This window comes from Oncorhynchus clarkii, chromosome 23 (assembly GCF_045791955.1).
Source record: "Oncorhynchus clarkii lewisi isolate Uvic-CL-2024 chromosome 23, UVic_Ocla_1.0, whole genome shotgun sequence".
Taxonomy (NCBI): Eukaryota; Metazoa; Chordata; class Actinopteri; order Salmoniformes; family Salmonidae; genus Oncorhynchus; species Oncorhynchus clarkii.
The window spans coordinates 10,206,547-10,230,721 of NC_092169.1; the positions used below are offsets into that span (position 1 = coordinate 10,206,547).

The 24,175-nt window shown below is 47.1% G+C and overlaps 1 protein-coding gene across 7 annotated transcripts in view; it reads left to right on the plus strand.

The window, feature by feature from the left end:
* The window catches only part of LOC139381140 (latent-transforming growth factor beta-binding protein 1-like), a 135,389-nt gene that overhangs the window by 107,956 nt on the left and 3,258 nt on the right, over positions 1-24,175 (plus strand). For 4 of the 7 annotated variants that reach the window (XM_071124477.1, XM_071124478.1, XM_071124479.1 and 1 more), the window contains 12 exons: positions 604-726; positions 1,540-1,665; positions 4,093-4,221; positions 6,576-6,698; positions 6,853-6,984; positions 8,130-8,258; positions 15,216-15,356; positions 17,948-18,109; positions 18,204-18,293; positions 19,273-19,401; positions 22,043-22,183; positions 22,374-22,547. In XM_071124477.1, the coding sequence (XP_070980578.1) occupies positions 604-726; positions 1,540-1,665; positions 4,093-4,221; positions 6,576-6,698; positions 6,853-6,984; positions 8,130-8,258; positions 15,216-15,356; positions 17,948-18,109; positions 18,204-18,293; positions 19,273-19,401; positions 22,043-22,183; positions 22,374-22,547 (1,599 nt within the window). The remainder of the gene's footprint in view (positions 1-603; positions 727-1,539; positions 1,666-4,092; positions 4,222-6,575; positions 6,699-6,852; positions 6,985-8,129; positions 8,259-15,215; positions 15,357-17,947; positions 18,110-18,203; positions 18,294-19,272; positions 19,402-22,042; positions 22,184-22,373; positions 22,548-24,175) is intronic. The other 3 variants (XM_071124480.1, XM_071124482.1, XM_071124483.1) reach the window with 1 other exon arrangement.

Sequence of the window (24,175 nt, forward strand, 5' to 3'; positions counted from 1 at the left end):
AGAGAGAAATGTCCTATAATTCCTATAATAACTACAACCTAAAACTTCTTACCTGGGAATATTGAAGACTCATGTTAAAAGGAACCACCAGCTTTCATATGTTCTCATGTTCTGAGCAAGGAACTTAAACTTTAGCTTTCTTACATGGCACATATTGTACTTTTACTTTCTTCTCCAACGCTTTGTTTTTGCATTATTTAAACCAAATTGAACATGTTTCAGTATTTATTTGAGGCTAAATAGATTTTATTGATGTATTATATTAAGTTAAAATAAGTGTTCATTCAGTATTGTTGTAATTGTCATTATTACAAAAAAACTAAAAACAAATCGGCCGATTAATCGGTATCAGCTTTTTTTTGGTCCTCCAATAATTGGTATCGGTATCGGCGTTGAAAAATCATAATCGGTCGACCTCTAATCTGTACCTTCCAAATGTCATGTCATATATTTATTTTATTGTATATAACTGCCTTAATGTTTCTGGACCCCTGCCTTGGCAGCAGCTAATGGGGATCCTGAATAAATACAAATACCTTACTGCTTTTGTTTGATGATTTGTATGCTAGTTTTGCCCTAACAGTGCTGTGTGTTGTGCCCCAGATGTGGATGAGTGCCAGGATGAGCAGGTGTGTACCAGGGGGCACTGCCAGAACACTGTGGGTTCTTACCTGTGTATCTGTGGGCCGGGCTTTAGGGCCTCCCCGGCGGGGGACCAGTGTGACGGTAAGACTCTTACTACCCTCTGACTCTTACGATTACACACTGACTTACACCGTTATACGCGGACTCATACCATTGTACACTTACTCATACAATTACACCCTCACGTTCAGAACTGCACACTGTCTCATGCGGTACAATGTCCTACTGTGCAGTGGATGTTTTGGGACACTTTGCAGTTAACTGTGTTTAGATAGATCTGAAAAAAAGTTATTTAAACCACTCGGTTCTGATAATGATTCTGAAGATTGCATTTTTGGACTCAGCATCAGCAGATACAGTATCAATATTATGTACATTGTTAATCTAGTTGAATGTATTTTGAATCATGTAATGTACAGCATCAATCCACCAATCTATTTACAACACTCTCTTCCTTTTGATTGTTGAACTTGTGTTGCTGTCAGATGCTCAGGTTTGTTGATGGTTCAGGAGTTGATTTTCTGTTTGATGAATCCCACCAACCCCTCATAGAATCTACCTTAATTAAAACCCTAAAACGGACTCACCCTCCGCACTCATATCATCTATCTGCCCATAAAGCATAGTGTCTGTGTTTTGGTCCATGTATGTGTGTTCGCGTGCGTGTGTGTGTGTGTGTGCGTGCGTGTGTGCGTGCCTGCGTGTGTGTGTGTGAGTGTGCGTGCGTGCATGCATGCGTGCCTGCCTGCGTGTGTGTGTGTGCGTGTGTGTGCATGTGTGTGTGTATGCGTGCACATTATGTACATCTTTATGTGTATTTGTGTGTGTTCACACTTACAGTATGTACGTGTGTGTGTGTGTTGCCTGCATTGAGAGCTGTACCTGTGGTTGCAGATGTGGATGAGTGCCAGGAGCTGACCATGCCCTGTGACAGTGTGGGCCAGTGTGTCAACAGCATGGGCTCCTACCACTGCAGCTGCCCCCAGGGTTACCAGCAGATCAACGGCACCAGCTGCCTAGGTATAGGCCACTCGCTCCCTCACGTTCTCAAAACGTACATGCAAAGATGCACACACACACACACACACACACACACACACACACACACACACACACACACACACACACACACACACACACACACACACACACACACACACACACAGATGCAAACAGACACAAAAACCATGTATTATATATACAGTACCAGTCAGAGGTTTGGACACAACTACTCATTCAAGGGTTTTTACTATTTTATACATTGTAGAATAATAGTGAAGATATCCAAACCATAAAATAGCACATACAGTCGTATGAAAAAGTTTGGGCACCCCTCTGAGGCTGCATAATAATTTACTCGTCACAGAAAATGATCACAGTGGCATGCCATTCGTTTTCTAATAAAAGCTGAGTACTGGGGTATTGTCCAGACAAAGATCTTTAGTGTAGCAATATTAAGTTGTATGAAATTAAATCAGATGTGAAAAATAGACTATGCAAAAATGTGGGCACCCTTGTCATTCTGTTGATTTGAATATCTGTAACGACGTAGCACTGATTAATTGGAACACACATTTGGTCTGGTGAGCTCATTAAGCCTTGAACTTCATAGACAAGTGTACCCAATCATGAGAAAAGGTATTTAAGGTGGCCAATTGCAAGTTGTTGTTCTCTTTGACTCTCCTCTGAAGAGTGGCAACATGTGGGCCTCAAAACAACTCTGAAATGACCTGAAAACAAAGATTGTTCAACATTATGGGTTAGAGGAAGGCTACAAAAAGCTATCGCAGAGATTTAAGCTGTCAGTGTCCACTGTGAGGAACATAGTGAGGAAATGGAAGACCACAGGCACAGTTCTTGTTAAGGCCAGAAGTGGCAGGCCAAGTAAAACAGCCCACAGACCACCTCCAAAGACCTACAACATCTTGCTGCAGATGGTGTCACTGTGCATCGTTCAACAATTCAGCGCACTTTGCACAAGGAGAAGCTGTATGGGAGAGTGATGCGGAAGAAGCCTTTTCTGCACACACGCCACAAACAGAGTTGCTTGAGGTATGCAAACGCACATTTGGACAAGCCAGCTTCATTTTGGAATAAGGTGCTTTGGACTGATGAAACAAAGATTGAGTTATTTGGTCATAACAAGGGACGTTATGCATTGTGGCAACAGAACACAGCGTTCCAAGAAAAACACTTGCTACCCACAAGCTGTGTGGCCAGTGCCAGTACTGGGAATCTTGTTAAAGTTGAGGGTCACATGGATTCCACTCAATATCAGCAGATTCTTGGGAATAATGTTTAAGAATCAGTTACGCCGGGATATTTCAACAAGACAACGACCCAAAACACTGCTAAAAATCTCTTCGGGCATTTATGCAGAGGAACAAGTACAATGTTCTGGAATGGCCATCCCAGTCCCCAGACCTGAATATCATTGAGAATCTGTGGGATGATTTGAAGCGGGCTGTCCATGCTCAGCAACCATCAAACCTAACTGAACTGGAGATGTTTTGTAAGGAGGAATGGTCCAAAATACCTTCATCCAGAATCCAGACACTCATTAGAGGCTATGGGAAGCGTCTAGAGGCTGTTATTTTAGTAAAAGGAGACAAATTCTGTTTTGATGCATATTGCACATTTTCTGTTAATCCAATAAACCTAATTTCACTACTGAAATATTAGTGTCCATCAGTTATTTGATAGATCAAAATTAAATTGCTGATCCAAACACCCAATTATTTATAAATGGAAATCATGGAAATTGTCAGGGGTGCCCAAACTTTTTCATACGACTATATGATTGAATGCCAAGAGTGTGCAAAGCTGTCATCAAGGCAAAGGGTGGCTACTTTGAAGAATATAATATAATATTAATATTATAATATTATAATAATATTTGTTTAACACTTTTTTGGTTACTACATGATTCCATATGTGTTGTTTCATAGTGTTGATGTCTTCACTATTATTCCACAATCTAGAAGCTAGTAAAAATGAAGAAAAACCCTTGAATGAGCAGGTGTGTCCAACGTTTTAACTAGTGCTGTACATACATCTCTTCTTTTAGGGGATGTACCTACACACACATGAATACACACACATGCAGCTGTACACACCCTCTCACTCATACGTTAACTTGTTCTGACACACACACACACATCATGTGAGCGTGCCAGAGAAGTTGAGAGGCCAGGTGATGTCAGTCTGATGTACCAGGTGATGTCAGACGTCTCCCCTTGCCTGTGGTAACGCTGCTGTCGTCCTTCATTGTGTGTGTGTGTGTGTGTGTGTGTGTGTACGTGTGTGTTTGTGTGTACGGAGTAATCAGAGACAGGGGCACCTGCAGCTGTTGACAAGCCTCTTGCCTGTATCCACCCCTCCCTCCCTGGTGTGTCAAGTTGAATGACCTCACACCTGTGTCTTGGTCTGGCTGGTTGTCCCCTACAGATGTTGACGAGTGTCTGGACGACCCGGAGCTGTGTTCCCCACACGGGGAGTGTCTCAACGCCGAGGGCTCCTTCTACTGTGTCTGTGAGAGAGGCTTTGCTGCAGGCCAGGACACACACACCTGTGAAGGTACAGTAGGCCACAGAAGAATACGACGCTCCGCGTCTTCCAGTGATCTGTAGTTGTTGTAGCTCTGTTTCTGTGTCCCGAGAGGACTGGTGGTACAGTAGGCCACAGAAGAATACGACGCTCCGCGTCTTCCAGTGATCTGTAGTTGTTGTAGCTCTGTTTCTGTGGCCCGAGAGGACTGGTGGTACAGTATATGATACGCTGTTAGAGTGGTTAGGTGTGTTAGGGGGCGGCTCACTGACTCACTGAGTCATTTTGTCACGCGTTCACACGGTCATTCACTCACGTCACTCTCTCACGTCACTCTTTCTTGAGCGTGTGCACACACTATGCACACACATGCAGTGTGTGTAGTACTGGGTAAATGCACGTACAGTAAATTCTATTTACGCACCTTTTTTATTTTGCGCAAGAGTTTACCCAATTATTATTTTTGTACTACTTCAGCACTACACGCACACACACGCACGCACACACACGCACACACACACACACACACTCTCGCACGCACGCACGCACACACGCACACACAGACTCGCACGCACACTCACACAGACACACACTCGCACATACACTCGCACACACACACACACACACACACACACACGCACGCACGCACGCACACACACGCGCACACACGCACACGCACGCACGCACACACACACACGCACACACACACACACACACACACACACACACACACACACACACACACACACACACACACACACACACACACACATAGTCATACGTACACAATCTTTCCTCAACACCCGTTGTTAAAGTTGTGGTTTGATTGACAGCAGTCCCATGTTAGGCTGTAGTTTCCTCTGGTTCAACTGATTGTTTATCTGACGTTAGTTGGATGCTTGTCTAACGCCTCCGTATGCTGCCGCCTGGTCCCTCCGCACTTCCGGCTCTGTCTCTCTCCCTGCCGTTGCCTTGATACTCCTGGAAGAGAGTGGCTTTCATTTCTTTCACATATGGCTCCGGCTATTTTTCCACCAAAGACCTTCATGCCAGGAGTCTTGCCCCGTGCCAAAGTTGTTTTAAATGCCCTTTCCTGCAGTAAAAAAAGAGAAAAAACAAAGAAGGAAGCCTTTGAGCTCGCTGTCTAGACTAGGAGGAATATTTTCTGCTGTACTCTGTTACTCCTGATTTATGCAGGAGCTCAGGCTCAGTCAGTGAGGTCCTCCGTGTGTGTGTGTGTGTGTGTGTGTGTGTGTGTGTGTGTGTGTGTGTGTGTGTGTGTGTGTGTGTGTGTGTGTGTGTGTGTGTGCGTGCGAGCGTGTGTCTGTGTGTGTGTGCGTGCGTGCGAGAGTGTGTGTGTGCGTGCATGCGTGCGAGTGTGTGTCTGTGTGTGTGTGTGTGTGGCGGACAACATATTCCACACTTACCACTACAATTGACAGTTTTTGGTCCTAATCTGCAGTCATACAATTTTCTCTTTTCATGTAATTTCACTAATCCCATTACTAAGGAAATGAATTAGGCGGATGCTCCATAGTATGTGAGCATCCTGCATGTTGTGTAAGTCTATAAAGCAGAGTTTACAGCAGATGGCTTTCGCAGGTGTCATCACTGAGACTGAACTACAGACACATGATCCTCCCAAGCTGAAAGGAGGCAAGCAGAGAAATAGCATTTACTGTTAGGGGAGTTCTCCTCTCCTCCCTGTGATATAAACATGTTTTCAGCCTGAACATGGCTCCATGATAGGCCCCCCTGAGGTGGGGCCCCGACCTTGTTTGATCCTGGGAACACGGGCCCAGTGAACCAGCAACAGGACAGGGGCCATAAAACACCTCAGCGCCCCCCAACTCAGCCCCCCCCCCCTGTTTATATTGGACAAGTAGAACCACAGCTGAGGAGCAGACTGGGACTGAGGCCTGGAACACAATAAAAGCAGAGGGGTCATGGCTCCCTGCTCCTCTACCCAGACCCAAGCTTGGCTTAAGCACCGTAATACCCCCACAGACTGTCCTCCCCTGTAACAGCCAAAGGATGTTCTGACCCCTCGAAGAAGAATGGTTGGGCTTCAGGGAGGGCCTGTTTGACAGCCAGATTGAATTGTGTCCAGTTGAGATCAAGAGGAAGATGTAACCTGCTTTGGCCTGTCCCATCTGCTTCGTTGTTGTCTCTCCCTGTCTCTTTCATCTCTAGGCTCTTATGGCGGGATGCTGTTTCTTTGAGTCTCAGTCAACGGACATTCAGGGTATCCAAAGACATCAAAGTCCTTGGACTCTAAGAAAGGTGTTGGATGTTTGTTTCCAACACCCCTTTGAGAAGGTTTTTGTTGGCATGTGAAGTGGTACATACCGGTATGCCGAGCGTGACTGTGTGTTTCTTTGCAGATATGGATGAGTGCTCGGATGACACCAGGTGTGTTGGCGGCTCCTGTGAGAACAGCCAGGGTTCCTACAGATGCCAGTGTGACACTGGCTACCGCCTGCAGCCAGACACTGACACATGCCTGGGTTGGTAACACAACTACATATCCCATCATTCTCTATACCGATCATGATATCCCGAGGACTGCAATTCAAGCATCGCTACTGTGTTCACTTCAGTGGGGCGTACAGGTGTTTAGCTGAGTGTTGACTGGGGTACTGTGGTGCTGTGCTCTCCCAGATATCGATGAGTGTGCAGAGTTGGGCCAGAGTATCTGTGGGGCGTGGCTCTGTGAGAACACAGAGGGCTCCTATAGGTGTTTGGTGGACTGCCCCCCCGGACACGACCGTGGCCCAGAAGGCATCTGTGTTGGTGAGTCAGCATCACGGGGGCATCAAAAAGGAGGCCACAGCCATGCCAACTTTCCGTTGCTTCAGCTGTTGCCCCATCCAATTCTTTGAAATGCTCATGTGCCAATCAAGTGTCTTACTTTGTGCTTCTCTTCTACCCATCAATGTATCTCATCTTACCCTCCTCCATCCAGCCATCCTTTCATCCATCCATCCATCCATCCATCCATCACCTTACTCCCTCACCCATCAACATGCCTTTCAATGCTGTTCCCCATCCATCTTCAAACATTTATGTTCTGCCCTATCAACTCTGCTTTGTAATAGACACTGATCACCACAAAGAGTCAACTTGACTTGACCCCTGTACATGTATGTTGGGGGGGGGGGGTCTTCTAACGGAGTTGTACTGTCTCTTTGGTCCAGCTAACTAAAGCTGGTTCTCTACGAATGAACTCCACAGAACAGGTCCCTCATTGACCATAGTAACTCACTCTGAGCATCTGTCGTGAGGCAGCAACATTACATCTGTTGCATTTGCTTGTTTGGGAGTCAGGCGGTTGTTTGCACTGTTTGGGTTACACAGTGTTCCAGCTACAGTTTAGAGTGCTCTGTTTGCTCAGCTCAGCCAAGAGGATGTTTGTGTGTGAAGTGTTTTGTCTATCACTCTCCATGAATTCCCTAGTGTTAATATTTGAGCATTTTTATTATAGTCTTCGCAGGGTGTGGAGTCTGATGTGCACGCACGCGCGCACGCACGCACGCACACACACACACACACACACACACACACACACACACACACACACACACACACACACACACACACACACACACACACACACACACACACACACACACACTCTTTTTCAGTGTATGGATCTGCCTTTTGTTTATTTAGCTCTTCCCTCTGTGTGTTCGTGGTGTGCTGCACTCTTCTGATTTACCTCAACTCCGGACACATTGTCAGCTTGAACTCTGGATGCTCCTACTCATCGCAATGGCACCAATGAGAGATGTGCTTCAAACCTGAGACTAGTTCCACTGCAGCTCAGTGGGTGCTGTTCTGTGGGTCAACTGGTCCTAACTGTGGGAACACCTTTGCCACTGAGACTGTAAAGAAGAGTGGCTAACTAGCCCTTGACCCTCCTCCTCCTCGTTTTGCAGATATTGATGAGTGCAACGTCAACGCCACGGTGTGTGGTAACCACGGCTTCTGTGAGAACACGGTCGGTTCCTTCCGCTGCCTGTGTGACCGGGGCTACCAGGAGTCCCAGGAGGGCCTCGGCTGCGTGGGTGAGTAGGAGTGGTGTGTGTGTGTGTGTGTGTGTGTGTGTGTGTGTGTGTGTGTGTGTGTGTGTGTGTGTGTGTGTGTGTGTGTGTACTTTACTATACTTGTAGTACCAAAATGGTTGGGTGGGTGTTGGGGGTGGTTGAGTGGGTGTTGGGGGTGGTTGGGTGGGTGTTGGGCGTGGTTGGGTAGGTGTTGGGGGTGGTTGGGTGGGTGTTGGGGGTGGTTGGGTGGGTGTTGGGGGTGGTTGGGTGGGTGTTGGGGGTGGTTGGGTGGGTGTTGGGGGTGGGTGTTGGGGGTGGTTGGGTGGGTGTTGGGGGTGGTTGTGTAGGTGTTGGGCGTGGTTGGGTGGGTGTTGGGGGTGGGTGGGTGGGTGTTGTTGGTGGTTGGGTGGGTGGGTGTTGGGGGTGGTTGGGTGGGTGTTGGGCATGGTTGGGTGGGTGTTGGGGGTGGTTGGGTGGGTGTTGGGGGTGGTTGTGTAGGTGTTGGGGGTGGTTGGGTGGGTGTTGGGGGTGGTTGGGTGGGTGTTGGGGGTGGTTGGGTGGGTGTTGGGGAAGGTTGTGTAGGTGTTGGGGGTGGTTGGGTGGGTGTTGGGGGTGGTTGGGTGTCTGGGGAAGGGGAGGGGGTTACAAAAAAGTCCCAGGAGGGCCAGAGAAGGAATGAAGACAGTAGTGTATGACATGGGCATGGATAGGTCTGCTTCTTCATGGAGACCATCTGGTATAGTCTTTAGTACATCGACAGTATGTGCTAGAATATACTGAACAGTTGGCTCCTGCTTTGACTTAGAGCAAAGCCACTGCAAGTTTTTGTTAAAATTTTCAATGACATTATGGTCTATCATTTGATATATTTTTGGTCTGATACTCAGAAGCGCCTATTTCATGCCAGTGCATGTGTGTGCTTTGATGATATAGGTGCTCATTCTTTGCAAGGAAGTTACAAGGCTTTCCTTGAAGGGTCCTGCTGAAAGCACTGGAACACTCTGATGGCTAAAACGTCTGCTCCCGCCTTGAGAACTTCAGCGGGGTTGTCATGACGACGGGAGGACAGCTCACCCCTATTATGGACATGCTGGGTAGTCTGCCATGGATGTGTCTGCCAACCGAGAATACCGACAGTAACCTTTTAATCTTCAAATGAGATTTATTTTCTGACTCAGTGACAACTGCTGTAGCCGTTTTGCCAATTATAAACATGAAGTGGTCCATGCAAAGCAATAGGAAGTATGATTGAGTGTATTTCCCTGACAGCTTTTTCCCTCTGAAGTTTGTTGGTGGTGGCAGTGCTAGACACGTATGCGTCATGCGTCATGCTTCTCTTAAAGATAGTATAAGCATTGTAGACATTAAATCATATGTCATGAAAGACTTGAATGTAATGATGTGGTATGGGCCATATTGGGGCAGATTGATGGGACTTTAAATACTCCTGTCCTCTCAAATTTGGACAGTGGTTTCCCTCTCTGCAGGAAAAAAAAAGAAAGATGGCAGACGCTTGATTGATGTGACCATTTATTTTCATTCAATTTGAAGGTGTAGCTGGCGTTCTCTGTGATGTTTTAGACATATCCCCACCGTGTCTGCAGCGCTCCTCAGACCCTGGGATTGGAAAGGCACCGGAGCTTAGACTCTTAGCCAAGCTGTCTCCCACACACTGGCGCACACATGGGCACACACACTCCGCTGCAGTGAAAGTGATGGAGCCGGAGCCATGAAGCTGTATGGCAGCTGTCTGTCTTTCTGTCGGTGTGAGTCCCGGGCCTCTGGTTCCTGTCTGCTTATCCTCACTGAAGAGAAAGATTGACTATAAGACCTAGATTTGTGTTTACATTTTCGCCATTTGATTTGATTTGTTTTGAGACTGGAGCTGTCTGAATACGATCTATTCACTGAATGTACAAAACATTAAGAACACCTTCCTAATATTGAGTTGCACCCCCTCCTTTTGCCCTCAGAATAGCCTAAATGTGTCGGGGCATGGACTCTAGAATGTGTTGAAAGTGTTCCACAGGGATGCTGCCCCATGTTGACTCCAATGCTTCCCACACTTCTGTCAAGTTGGCTGGATGTCCTTTGGGCGGTGAAGCATTCTTGATACACACAGGAAACTGTTGAGTGTGAAAAACCCAGCAGGGGTACAGTTTTTAGCCTGGCACCTACTAGCCTGGCACCTACCTAGTTCAAAGGCACTTCAATCTTTTGCCTTGCCCATGCACCCTCTGAATGGCACACGTACACAATCCATGTCTCAGTTATCTCAAGGCTTAAAAATCCTCCTTTAACCTGTCTCCTCCCCTTCATCTACACTGATTAAAGACATCAATAAGGGATCACAGCTTTCACCTGGTCAGTCTGTCATGGAAAGAGCAAGTGTTCATAATGTTTTGTACGCTCAGTGCAGGTTACACTCAATTTTCTTTCTTGATGTGATATACTGCATGTGTGGGTGACCAGGTTATTTCTCAGTCAATAGTTTTTTCTGGTCAGGGCTGTGCTGTGGTGGCACCGCTAACTGTCAATGATGCGTGGCTTTCATTTCAGCCTCGGGGTGCAGTGAGAAAAGGTGAGAGTGTTCTGTCAGAAAGTCCATCCCTGCCACCAAATCAAACCATCATCCTGGATTAATGTCTTCCTCAGCCAAGCCAGTGGGCATTGAGGACATTCTTCCTCAGACACAAAGAAAGCCAGTTCTCACTCAATCAGCAGAATGCCATTTTGTTTGTAGCTTTCAATTTCATTCTCATAGTTTGAGGGGGTTTGGGTGAGTGGGGGGATCGCAATCAGATAGAGAGTCAGTGAGTTCATGTTTTGGGACAAGGTGAAGAATTGGAGCTTGTTTGTCTTGTTTTTTTAAACTGGGCCCATGCAGTTTCCATCTTTAAAATGTTCCTCCTACAGGAAGGCCTGTCAGAGCCCTGAAAGTGGGTCACAGGCACTCCCCTATTGAAGCTGATAGAACACTTCCTCCAGCCAGATCTCTCCCCTGACCTGTGCACACACACACACACACACACACACACACACACACACACACACACACATACACGCACTCCACGCAACAAACACACACACACACAGTCATGCAAACTTACACGTATGGTCTCTCTTGCTTTCTCTCTCTCTCACACACACACTCTCCATCTGTACCTTGGCAAGTGTTGGTTGGTCCCACCCCAGCCCTGTACAGCCAGCTGCCTCCATTCTCCTGCCAGCCCATCATTCTGTTGTGTCTTGCACAGATGGGCTCACTTTTCCCCCCAAAACTATTGGAAGTAGTCCACAACCAACCCCTTCTCTCCCCCCGCTCCTCTCCCTGTCTCTGGTTACCCCTAGACAGATGAACCCCTGAGCCTCTGGGATTGTTTGCTGCTTCCCAGATTAAGAGGCTGTTTTGGAGTTCAATGACTTTGTGTTGGCATTCAGTGTTGTTTGGTACATATTCTTCAGACTGGGAATCAGATAACGTAGCTTATCTGTCTGTGTCCTTTCATTTCACAGTTCATGTCATTGAACGGAACTCTCTCTCACTGTCAAGTGATTTAAGTGACACGTGTCATTGACAGTACTCCCTCTCTCTCCCTCTAGTCCAGCTGCAACGTTGATCAAGATCAAGATTCAATCAGCTTTTTCTCATTCTGCTGGACTGGGGTTGGGGTAGGGATACCGGTTGGGGCTGAACCCAGATGGTGACTGTGCAAGGCGAACAAGGTGCTTCAGGGTCACGCCAGACAGACTGGCTTTTAATGAGGGCACTGCGGTGCGGGCTAAAACCAGAGAAGCAGCAGCAGGTTTTAATGTCAGCTAATGAATTATAGATTCTCCTCAGTAGCGGTGCGCTTTGAGCTGAGCGTTGAGGAAGGTCTGTAACTAGAGGCGGGAGAGGAGGAGGGACTTTTTATTTTTATTTTTGTCTGCTTCCTGCATTGTGTACCTGGCCGTTAATGAGCTTTCCAATCCGTGGCAGCAGATATATGCGGTGACGGTCATTGTGGAAGGGTATGCCAAGCCATCTGTGCTCTGAATCAAACTATGATACAGTCTCTATGGCTCTTGCGACTGGCTATTTCTGCCCAGTCACATACTGAATTAACAACAATAAAGTTAACTACGCAGGAAAGCATGTTTGCATAAAAATAAGTTGTATATAGCCATGGAAATAGAGCCAAGATTAAATCCTTCTTCTAACTAGCCTGTCTGTACTTTACTGTAACTCAGCATTTCTCTACGTTTACACATGAAAACATAATTTCCATTGGCTGGGCAGTAGAGATGTACTATATAGCCAAATTGTGGTAAACCTAAATGTGATCGACCGGCTCGATTTGGTCTTATATAGCAACATTTTAAATGGAGTTTTTTTTACTTTGGATAAAATTGATTCGGAGCTGGAACATGGTAAACCGTACACTGCAGTTGAGGAACAATGGGAAAGTAATTCTGCTTTGGAAGTTGATAAACTTGAAACCCCACTTTTGAGCAAATGGCTCTTGAATGTTTAGGTACACCTACTGGTGAGCTCTTCTTTGTCTACACCCATTCAGCATTGTTCACACCCTCTCAAGCCTTATCCCCACCCATCTCTTTAAGGATTCACACGTGAGGCCATGTGCTAAACAGAGTGAGTATGGTTGTGTACTAAACAACCAAAGATTTCAAGTCTAAAGGTTGGTTTATACTACGTCTATCGACATGTTTGTAGACAGTTGTCGCAGTGACATCATGGACATTCTATTGTTGTCCGACATAAAACTTGTCGCTAGGAAAAAGTATAAACACAAAAACGACAGGCTGCATGACATCAATAAACCCACCTGTTTAAAAATTAATTTTGTATGTGTCAATCTAGCAAACCAGGTAACTAAAAGCAATTTTCTAAACAATATTTTGGTTAGTATCTAGCTTGTTATGTGAGCTTGCTAGCCAGTTCAAATAATGGCTATATCATATTGCTGACAATGCCTTAACTTTAGCTAATTTGTATTTCTTATTACAGGAAAATAAACTCATAACAAGATCATTATTTACAAGTTAATGGTGAGATAATTACAGAAAATAGCTTACGGTTGGGAGTGTAATGAAATAAAAGCAGGGCATTTTACTGGAGAATTTTAGAACTTGGACACTGTCTTGTTGGCCTAACATTATGTCATAATTTGACTTTGGTGCAGGTCATGTTGCTCTTCACATTACTGTCTCTGGTAAATGCACACCATATAAAATAAAATCAATGTTTATCTGTCACATGCACAGGATACAGTAGTTGTAAATGGTACAGTGAAATGGTTACTTGCATAGTGGAGTCTTTTGTTTAGACATGTAGCTAGCTAGCTAAACAATGAACCATAATCCCAACTCATAACATTACTACCATGCATGAATCTACAGGTAGCTAAAGCTAACCAACTAGGTTCAATGTTAGCTAGCTAGCTGACATTAGGCTATAACTAGCAATACAAATGGTTCTGAGATACGAATAATATCACTAAACAGATCATACATGTAACGTTAGCTAGCGTGCCAGCTAGCCAGCTAACGTTAGCTAACTTGCAATGAAACGACTTTCTGACAATATTTGAAACTTATAATATCTGAAAATGTAGCTAGCTAGACTCTCTTACCCATATACATGGATGAACGCTTCTCCCTCTCTGTCATGGATGCCATGGTTGCCCTTAGTTTGAAGATGTAATCCGGAGACAGTTGTTTTATACAACATCCTTTGTGTGTTCTCTTTAAGTCTCCCTCCGCATAATCAAACGCCTGAATCTCCTTACCTTCCACTGAGCATTCCACATATTTCAAAACTCGGTCCTCCAGAAAGTGGAGAGCATTAGCAACATTATCACAGTTCTTTGTGATAACTTTCAAAAAAGCAGCGTTAGAAAGGATTACCTGCACATACTGAGCAGCTCATGTGAAAGACAGAAGCGCGCTACATGGAATCCGAACTCTTCTCTCGGCATGTCCAGCCCATCCATTATCTTAGCCAGTCATGGCTAGAGGGAAGCTTCCTGTCTTTTTTTGTGTGGCTATACCAACTAGGCTCATAATTGAACAATTGTATTCATATTTACAGATGGCATACAAGATTGTTATTAAGGCACATTAAGGTGCACAAGTTCCAGAAGGAATTTCTGCCATAAAAGGCATTTTGATCTAATAAAAAATGTTTACGTTCAAATGCCTCCTGTGAAGTAGTGACCCGCGACATACACCTAGTTTCCTGAAAGGAGTCACAGATGCGTGAGGACAGAATCCACTGAAATGGAAAACAAATTTCCCTCCAAATGGTAGTCCCATTCCGCTGAGCGGGAAAGGCCGTGAAATATATTGAAATATATTATCCTATGAAGAAAAATCTGCCTTTTCCATTGTCGTTCTGGACCTCTCCCCTTTTTAGTGCTCCCCTATTGCGACACACCCACTCTCTTCCTCCCCGCTCTCTCCTTAACACTTTCTAGCTCATTGACAAACTGGCCCACACCCCAGTGTGAAGTATTGGATAGGGTGTTGGGAATGCAGAGCAGCTCAGAGCACGTCGGAACCACGAGACTGTTGTATTTTTACATTAAGCTCCACGTCGGGGTTGATGTATGTGTTTTCTCTGCACGTTCATTCATAACTGGAGAGACATACATGGATGGATGCACAGCTATAACCACAGCCAGGTCAAAGGAAAACAGACAATGTTATTGGAGTGTGAAATAGATATTTGAGTGTTTTTCTTCCTCAATGTATAGGCCTATTCATTGATTCATCTATTTCCAAGAGTATATCACCAGCTCCCCATACAGTACACCACTTAGTATCTTAATGTATCTTTATTAGCTACTTGTCTTGTGAATGAAACCACACATGCCACATATGTGAGATATTATGTAAATAAGATGCATCCTGTGAGGTTGCTAACTATGCTCATTAGTGCTAACCGCTAACCAAGGTGTTGTGTTCTCCCTGCAGATGTGAATGAGTGTGAATTGCTGAGCGGTGTGTGTGGCGAGGCCCTGTGTGAGAACGTGGAGGGCTCGTTCCTGTGTATGTGCCCTGACGAGGACCAGGAGTACAACCAGATGACCGCCAAGTGCAGTCCCGCTCCCACAGGTGACCCACACATTGCCTGAAGAGAAATGAAGCTTATATAAAGCACAGTTTAAATGTTTCATTTTAAATATTGAGCATTGAGTGGTAGTGCATTGTCTCAGAGGACAATATTAACCTTTAATAGCTTGGAGTTTCATTTGAGTGGAGTGGTGCTCTGATGAATGAGGGGGCCTGGCTCTGTTTAACAACACAGCCGCAGGTTAGGGGCCTCCTTTGTCTTTGCCTCAGTGTAAAACCCTAATGAGAAACAGAGCCAACGGTGTGTCTTGTCTGTCTGGCGGATATACTGTATAATACAGGGCTTTAGGTCCCAAAGCTTAACATTAACCTGGGCTCCTTGTCAGACTTAACCCGATGACCTCAAGTATGTTCTCTCACCTCTGAGAACACTCCCAAATATTTAAGGAGGATAGTTTATCATTATATAATGTTAGGAATTAGAGCATGTTCTGTGCTCACAACCACAGACGTTACGTAATAGTAGGATTGCTTTAGAAGAATGTAAAAAAGCCATTTCCATGTTGAAGCAATAAAAGCTGTGTTTTTCTGAGAATGGGCAATTAGATACGAATTTCTGGTAATCTGTAATTATCAGAGGCATTTACAGATCACAAAACTGTGATAAAGACACCGCTGTGTGTGTGTGTGTGTGTGTGTGTGTTCATGTGCATACGTGCATGTGGAGGGTTTGGGGGAAACCAAGGAGAGGAGGTGGAGATAGGAGGTGAAGGGAAGGGGGGTTGTTCTCTTCTCTCCAGGTACAGTGCCTTGCGAAAGTATTCGGCCCCCTTGAACTTTGCGACCTTTTGCCACATTTCAGGCTTCAAACATAAAGATATAAAACTGTATTTTTTTGTGAAGAATCAACAACAAGTGGGACACAATCATGAAGTGGAACGACATTTATTGGATATTTCAAACTTTTTTAACAAATCAAAAACTGAAAAATTGGGCGTGCAAAATTATTCAGCCCCCTTAAGTTAATACTTTGTAGCGCCACCTTTTGCTGCGATTACAGCTGTAAGTCGCTTGGGGTATGTCTCTATCAGTTTTGCACATCGAGAGACTGAAATTTTTTCCCATTCCTCCTTGCAAAACAGCTCGAGCTCAGTGAGGTTGGATGGAGAGCATTTGTGAAGAGCAGTTTTCAGTTCTTTCCACAGATTCTCGATTGGATTCAGGTCTGGACTTTGACTTGGCCATTCTAACACCTGGATATGTTTATTTTTGAACCATTCCATTGTAGATTTTGCTTTATGTTTTGGATCATTGTCTTGTTGGAAGACAAATCTCCGTCCCAGTCTCAGGTCTTTTGCAGACTCCATCAGGTTTTCTTCCAGAATGGTCCTGTATTTGGCTCCATCCATCTTCCCATCAATTTTAACCATCTTCCCTGTCCCTGCTGAAGAAAAGCAGGCCCAAACCATGATGCTGCCACCACCATGTTTGACAGTGAGGATGGTGTGTTCAGCTGTGTTGCTTTTACGCCAAACATAACGTTTTGCATTGTTGCCAAAAAGTTCAATTTTGGTTTCATCTGACCAGAGCACCTTCTTCCACATGTTTGGTGTGTCTCCCAGGTGGCTTGTGGCAAACTTTAAACAACACTTTTTATGGATATCTTTAAGAAATGGCTTTCTTCTTGCCACTCTTCCATAAAGGCCAGATTTGTGCAATATACGACTGATTGTTGTCCTATGGACAGAGTCTCCCACCTCAGCTGTAGATCTCTGCAGTTCATCCAGAGTGATCATGGGCCTCTTGGCTGCATCTCTGATCAGTCTTCTCCTTGTATGAGCTGAAAGTTTAGAGGGACGGCCAGGTCTCGGTAGATTTGCAGTGGTCTGATACTCCTTCCATTTCAATATTATCGCTTGCACAGTGCTCCTTGGGATGTTTAAAGCTTGGGAAATCTTTTTGTATCCAAATCCGGCTTTAAACTTCTTCACAACAGTATCTCGGACCTGCCTGGTGTGTTCCTTGTTCTTCATGATGCTCTCTGCGCTTTTAACGGACCTCTGAGACTATCACAGTGCAGGTGCACAGAGACTTGATTACACACAGGTGGATTGTATTTATCATCATTAGTCATTTAGGTCAACATTGGATCATTCAGAGATCCTCACTGAACTTCTGGAGAGAGTTTGCTGCACTGAAAGTAAAGGGGTTGAATAATTTTGCACGCCCAATTTTTCAGTTTTTGATTTGTTAAAAAAGTTTGAAATATCCAATAAATGTCGTTCCACTTCATGATTGTGTCCCACTTGTTGTTGATTCTTCACAAAAAAATACAGTTTTATATCTTTATGTTTGAAGCCTGAAATGTGGCAAACGGTCGCAAAGTTCAAGGGGGCCGAATACTTTCGCAAGGCACTGTATATCATTAAAGCAGTGCGAAGACCCAGATCACAGTCATCATGTGGCCCATCTCTCCATCAGGCTGCAAATTGTCCCAGTTTACGAAAGAGTCTCATTCCTCCTGGGTTAAGAAAAAACGTTACTCCTTCACGCCCACAACTGCAAATATTACTGAACACTTATTGTTGATCTATTCATGTGTAATCATGTTTCTTCTCCACTGTTTGCCCCAGCCTCGTCAGTAGAGAGGAAGGAGTGTTACTACAACCTCAATGATGAGAACCTGTGTGAGAATGTGCTGACCAGCAGTGTCACCATGGAGGAGTGCTGCTGTACGCTGGGGGCAGGCTGGGGGGACAACTGTGAGGTGCACCCCTGCCCCGTCCAGGGCACCGGTGAGGAAGCACACACATGAACACACAGACACACTTATTATATCCACACACACACACTACTTATTACACATATTCTTGTCTATCTCTTCGACAGATCAGTTTTCCCAGATGTGTCCAGCTGGGAGAGGCAATGTCCCCACTGGTGACGCTGTGTTCGGAGTGACCGCAGCCGAGAGTTATAAAGGTATGTGAACTCAGAGACCCAGTATAGGCTGAGCGGAGCCTTCGCTCACAACGATAGTGTTCAGAGAAATGCTGTGAGAACCTCATGATTCAGATAATGAGGTCGCAACAAACCCCACGATTTTGAATGGCTTGTGTCTGTGCTCTTGTTGTGTAAGTGTTTGTTTATGTGTGTGTCTCTGTCTGTGGTCTCTGTCTCTCAGCCTTGGAGTCACAGAGCAGAAATACCAGCTTTAGATGTCTGTAGACATATGACCTCCGCATCTTCTCCTCTCCCCTCTCTCCTGCTTTTTTCCCTTTCTCCTTTCTCTCCCTCTGTCCTCTTCTCTCCCTCTGTCCTCTTCTCTCCCTCTGTCCTCTTCTCTCCCTCTCCTCTCCCAGCCCCTTCAAGCCTAGATTGTTCACCTGGCGCGAAAGCTAATTCATCGAACCAACAGCCTTAATTCAATCATGTAATTTATTACAGCAAGGGGAGTCTGGTAGAGAAGGGCCGGCAGCAAGTGAATGTGGTATATTCCGAGAGAGAGACTGAGACGGGCTGGGAAGGCGAGTTGCCAGACACGTTCACGTTCAGACACGTCTGGATATGTCTTCAATTAGTCAACCTGTTTGCATGGCTGATTATTGGTCTCAGTTGCAAACACCAACGCCCAACCGAAGGAAGAGTAGAGAACTGAAACGTAGAACTGTTTGTTGATGGAGGTTTTCTCTACGCCTCTCCGGATTTCATCTCATTAAAGCGTTGAATTGGTCTCCCCTTTCTGTAAACATAAAGAGTAGAGACTGTTTGAATACTGGACATGTAATATTCCCGTTGAGTGGTATTGGTGTTCCCTCAGATTCAGCGGGGAAGTAACTGCATGATTACATTGTTGTCTAAATAGTGAGAGATGCATTGAAAATGTGTGTGTGTGTGTGTGTGTGTGTGTGTGGGCATGCGTGCTGTTACTAAGAAACCCGTGTTGTCCTCTCCCTCCCAGATGCAGATGAATGTGCGTTGTTTGGCCAGGAGATCTGTAAGGATGGCTTCTGCCTCAACAGCCCAGGGAGCTACGAGTGTTACTGTAAGACTGGCCTGTACTACGACGAGGTCAAGCTGCAGTGCAGAGGTCAGTGGGCAGGTCATTCACATTAGTTAGTGTTAATTCAGCCCAAACATACTTGATTTACTCACACCATGCTGTTTTTTTGCGACAATTAAAAAATTGGAATCAATAGCCCTCAGCCTACTAATATACAATTTCCACAGCCCTGTGTCATTAAACTGTCCACGCACATTAAAAGCAGTTAGTGCTACTGTACCACAGCCTGTGTGTGTTTTGGATGGCGGTGCCAGGGTGTGCAGAGTGGGTCCCCTCCCTGGGTTAGGTGGTGGTCAGAGCAGGGTGAGAGGCAGGGTGGGGACACGGGACACTGGGGGTGACACAAAGCCAGACTGTGGTGACCTAGGGGCCAAACCCAGCAGGCTCAGGCAGCACGCCCAAACTACCAACCCGGTCAAACTGGATGGACCCTGGCCTTCTGCCGTGCCCCACACCGCACCCCTAGCCCCACATCGCACCCCTAGCCCCACATCGCACCCCTAGCCCCACATCGCACCCCTAGCCCCACATCGCACCCCTAGCCCCACATCGCACCCCTAGCCCCACACCGCACCCATAGCCCCACACCGCACCCCCTGGCCCCACATCGTACCCCTGGCCCCACATCGCACCCCCTGGCCCCACATCGCACCCCCTGGCCCCACATCGCACCCCTAGTCCCACATCGCACCCCTAGCCCCACACCGCACCCTTAGCCCCACATCGTACCCCTGGCCCCACATCGCACCCCTAGCCCCACACCGCACCCCCTGGCCCCACATTGTACCCCTAGCCCCACATCGTACCCCAGCCCCACATCGTACCCCTAGCCTCACATTGTACCCCTAGCCCCACATCGTACCCCTAGCCCCACACCGCACCCCCTGGCCCCACATCGTACCCCTAGCCCCACATCGTACCCCAGCCCCACATCGTACCCCTAGCCTCACATCGTACCCCTAGCCCCACATCGTACCCCTAGCCCCACATCGTACCCCTGGCCCCACACCGTACCCCTGGCCCCACATCGTACCCCTAGCCCCACATCGTACCCCTAGCCCCACATCGTACTCCTAGCCCCACACTGCACCCCCTGGCCCTACATCGCACCCCTGGCCCCACATCCCACCCATAGCCCCACATCGCACCCCTAGCCCCACATCGCACCCCTAGCCCCACACCGCACCCCCTAGCCCCACACTGCACCCCTAGCCCCACATCGTACCCCTGGCCCCACATCGCACCCCCTGGCCCCACATCGTACCCCTAGCCCCACATCGTACCCCAGCCCCACATCGTACCCCTAGCCCCACATCGCACCCCTAGCCCCACACCACACCCCCTGGCCCCACATCGTACCCCTGGCCCCACATCGTACCCCGTACACGTACCCCTGGCCCCACATCGTACCCCTACCCACATCGTACCCCTAGCCCCACATCGTACCCCTAGCCCCACATCGTACCCCTAGCCCCACATCGTACCCCTGGCCCCACACCGTACCCCTGGCCCCACACCGTACCCCTGGCCCCACATCGTACCCCTGGCCCCACATCGTACCCCTAGCCCCACATCGTACCCCTAGCCCCACATCGTACCCCTAGCCCCACATCGTACTCCTAGCCCCACACCGCACCTCCTGGCCCCACATCGTACCCCTGGCCCCACACCGCACCCACTGGCCCCACACCGCACCCCCTGGCCCCACACCGCACCCCTGGTCGGCAACAGTGGAATGCCCGTGGGGCCGTCTGCAGAGTTCCACCATATTTGCATTTGATTATTTGGACAGGCTAAGATTGGGCGGAGGGTCCAGCGGAGGTTTGGCATTTTACCCTGGACGGTCCTGGTTTTACCCCGTTACGCGTGGACTAGAGAAACCAACCACTACCACCACCAGCCCTGGAGGCGTGCTCTATATGGGATATTTTTAAAAAGGGGATGGAGGGGTATTTTTGAAAGTGTAGAATATCAAGTGGATGTGTATTTCAGTTCAATGTCTGGATGGATGAAACCATTGAGTTAAAAATATATATATATCATTTCCTCAGTAATTATGAAACCACAGGCCTGATGTGTATCTAATGCGTTCACTGTGGCTGTATATTTCAGAAATACATGGGATTTCAGTTGGGACGAAGTTACAATCCAAATAACAGGTTTATTTTTCAAAATGTATGCAAAATAATCCCCTTGAAGCTGTATTAGTTTACCGAGAATTCACAAAAACGTGTTAACTGCGCCGCTCGTCTCTGCAACAGACATTTTCACGGACACAGGGAAAACAGATTTGAGCTCTCATCAATGCGATGGAGAAAATGCAGTTTGTTTGTTAGTCATGTTCTGAGTGGGTGATTCCTCCTCAATTCCATAGATGCTCTACAGATGGACATACTATTAACAAACTGTTGATAAGCAACTAAGGTTACAGCTCGGGTTGGGTTTAGAATAAGGGTACGGGTTAAGTTTAGGGTTAGGATAAGGGCTGGGGTTAGTAGATAGCTAGTTGAAACGTCAGACAGTCGGTTGAGCATCTACAGATGGAATATCCAAGTGAAGAGTTACGGTGCGTTTTCCTTGAGAATCGGGCTGTGAGACGACAGAACTCCCAACGGGGCCTCTTGACATCTTGGTCTCCATCTCTCTCCCTTCCTCTCCTCCCCTGCAGACATCGATGAGTGTCAGGATGAGTCGAGCTGTGTGGGGGGAGAGTGTTTGAACACACAGGGCTCCTACATGTGTTTCTGTACCCGCCCCATGGTGTTGGACACTGACAACAAGCGCTGCGTGATCGCCCCTGAAGTGGCTGGTAAGAACCCTCAAAGAGCCTGGATGCAAAAATAGAAGCATCCTCTCGTACTGTCTCTGTTCTTTGGAAACATGTTATTTTTTTGTTGACGTCTTTCTCATGGCGTTGCATGCCCGGCCGTGTCGTAGTCGTAGTGTGCCTCTGATAGTGAGGTAATGATTGTGACTGAGATGTAATGTGTCTGTTGCAGAGCAACACTCTGTGCAGACTGACTACCAGGGTATTTGCTGGCAGACGGTAACGGGCACCCGGAAGACTTGCACCAAGCCCCTAGCCAACAGAAAGACCACCTTCACAGAGTGCTGCTGTCTGCATGGAGAGGCCTGGGGCATGGACTGTGCCCTTTGCCCCCTGAAGAACACAGGTTCAACAATACAACCCTTCCACACCAGCACTCATGTCCATCTATCAACTCTACTGTTATAATGACTTTGTCCTTGACCGATTATGATCCATTATCTTTGGAGTGTAAACACTGTGTTTACACTGTTCTGCTATGAACACGTAACATTCAGAGATCTTAGAGTAATTTCTTCATATATGTAGAGTCATTCATTTGAGGCAGATGCTTCGTCTAGTCTCGTGTGCGATATAATATAGAACCCCACACAGTATATTTCAGCTGGTCTCAGAGTGATGATGTTGGTCAGTGCTTAAACCAGACGGGCCAGGGCCTCTCAGACATCAGACCCAGGACTAGTGACACCTCATTAGGCTTGGAGTCTGCCAGCTGCCTGCTAATGCTCCTGTCTGCTGGAGCCTCTGAGATCTAGCCTGCCTGGGGCCTATCTCGCCTCCCTTATCCAATACCTGGAGTGTGTTGACATGCATGTCCTCACCATGCTGCCAGGGAAGATGGCTGCAGTGTGCCTGGGGACCTGTGGACTGGAACATGTGGGGACGTTTCCTCGCCTCCCTTATCCAATACCTGGAGTGTGTCTAGGCAGAGAGGTCTGGTCTCTGATGCATGTCCTCACCATGCTGCCAGGGAAGATGGCTGCAGTGTGCATTATGGGGACCTGTGGACTGGAACATGTGGGGACAGTCCTCAGGGCTCTGAACTGGATCATGTCCTCACCATGCTGCCAGGGAAGATGGCTGCAGTGTGCATTATGGGGACCTGTGGACTGGAACATGTGGGGACAGTCCTCAGGGCTCTGAACTGGATCATGTCCTCACCATGCTGCCAGGGAAGATGGCTGCAGTGTGCATTATGGGGACCTGTGGACTGGAACATGTGGGGACAGTCCTCAGGGCTCTGAACTGGATCATTTTCCTCCCTCTGATAAAATAAGACTATTATTCCAACCCACTGGAAGATGGAACTGGTAGAGTTGGGGATTTTTAAATGTTGAGTCATTTCCCAGCAGTTTGACTAGGAATTTGTAGCTTCATGTGAGAGTGATGTTGAACCGACAGTTTAGTGGGCCCGGTTAAGTCACGAGAGCTCTCCAGGAACGTTGCAGCTGTGCAACATAGGCCTACAGCTATGACAGTTGCACACTCTCTTTATAAAATCTGTTTCTGTTACGTCATTGAGAAACATCGACAGAAATCCAAGTTAGCCATTTCAAAGTTGCACGTCCGGCACCTCATTAGGTTTTCAACGATTCCGTGGAACACCCTTTGGAGTTCCACTTAAGACTTCTTGTCCAACATCGGCCAACATGGTCCCCACTTGGATCCTTACTGAGAAACTGAGATGCAGGTGTGTGAGCTCACCCCTGCTCTCCGCAGAGAGGACAGAACACACAGTCGGTTTGTTCTCATCGGGCCCATCCAGATCGCTCTGCGGTCCCTCTCTGATGCGTTTCCTGTGTAGACGTTCTTGTGGGAGCGAACAGAGGCAAGCAGGTGCGTGGGATTAGCAGGAGACTGTAGGGGATGGCTGGCCGGGGCGTGCAGATGAAAGACTCTGGTTTAGGTTCCCACAGTACAGTGACCAATGAGGAGGGACCTCAGAGCAGGTGCCGTGCTGTGGTGTGTGTTGAA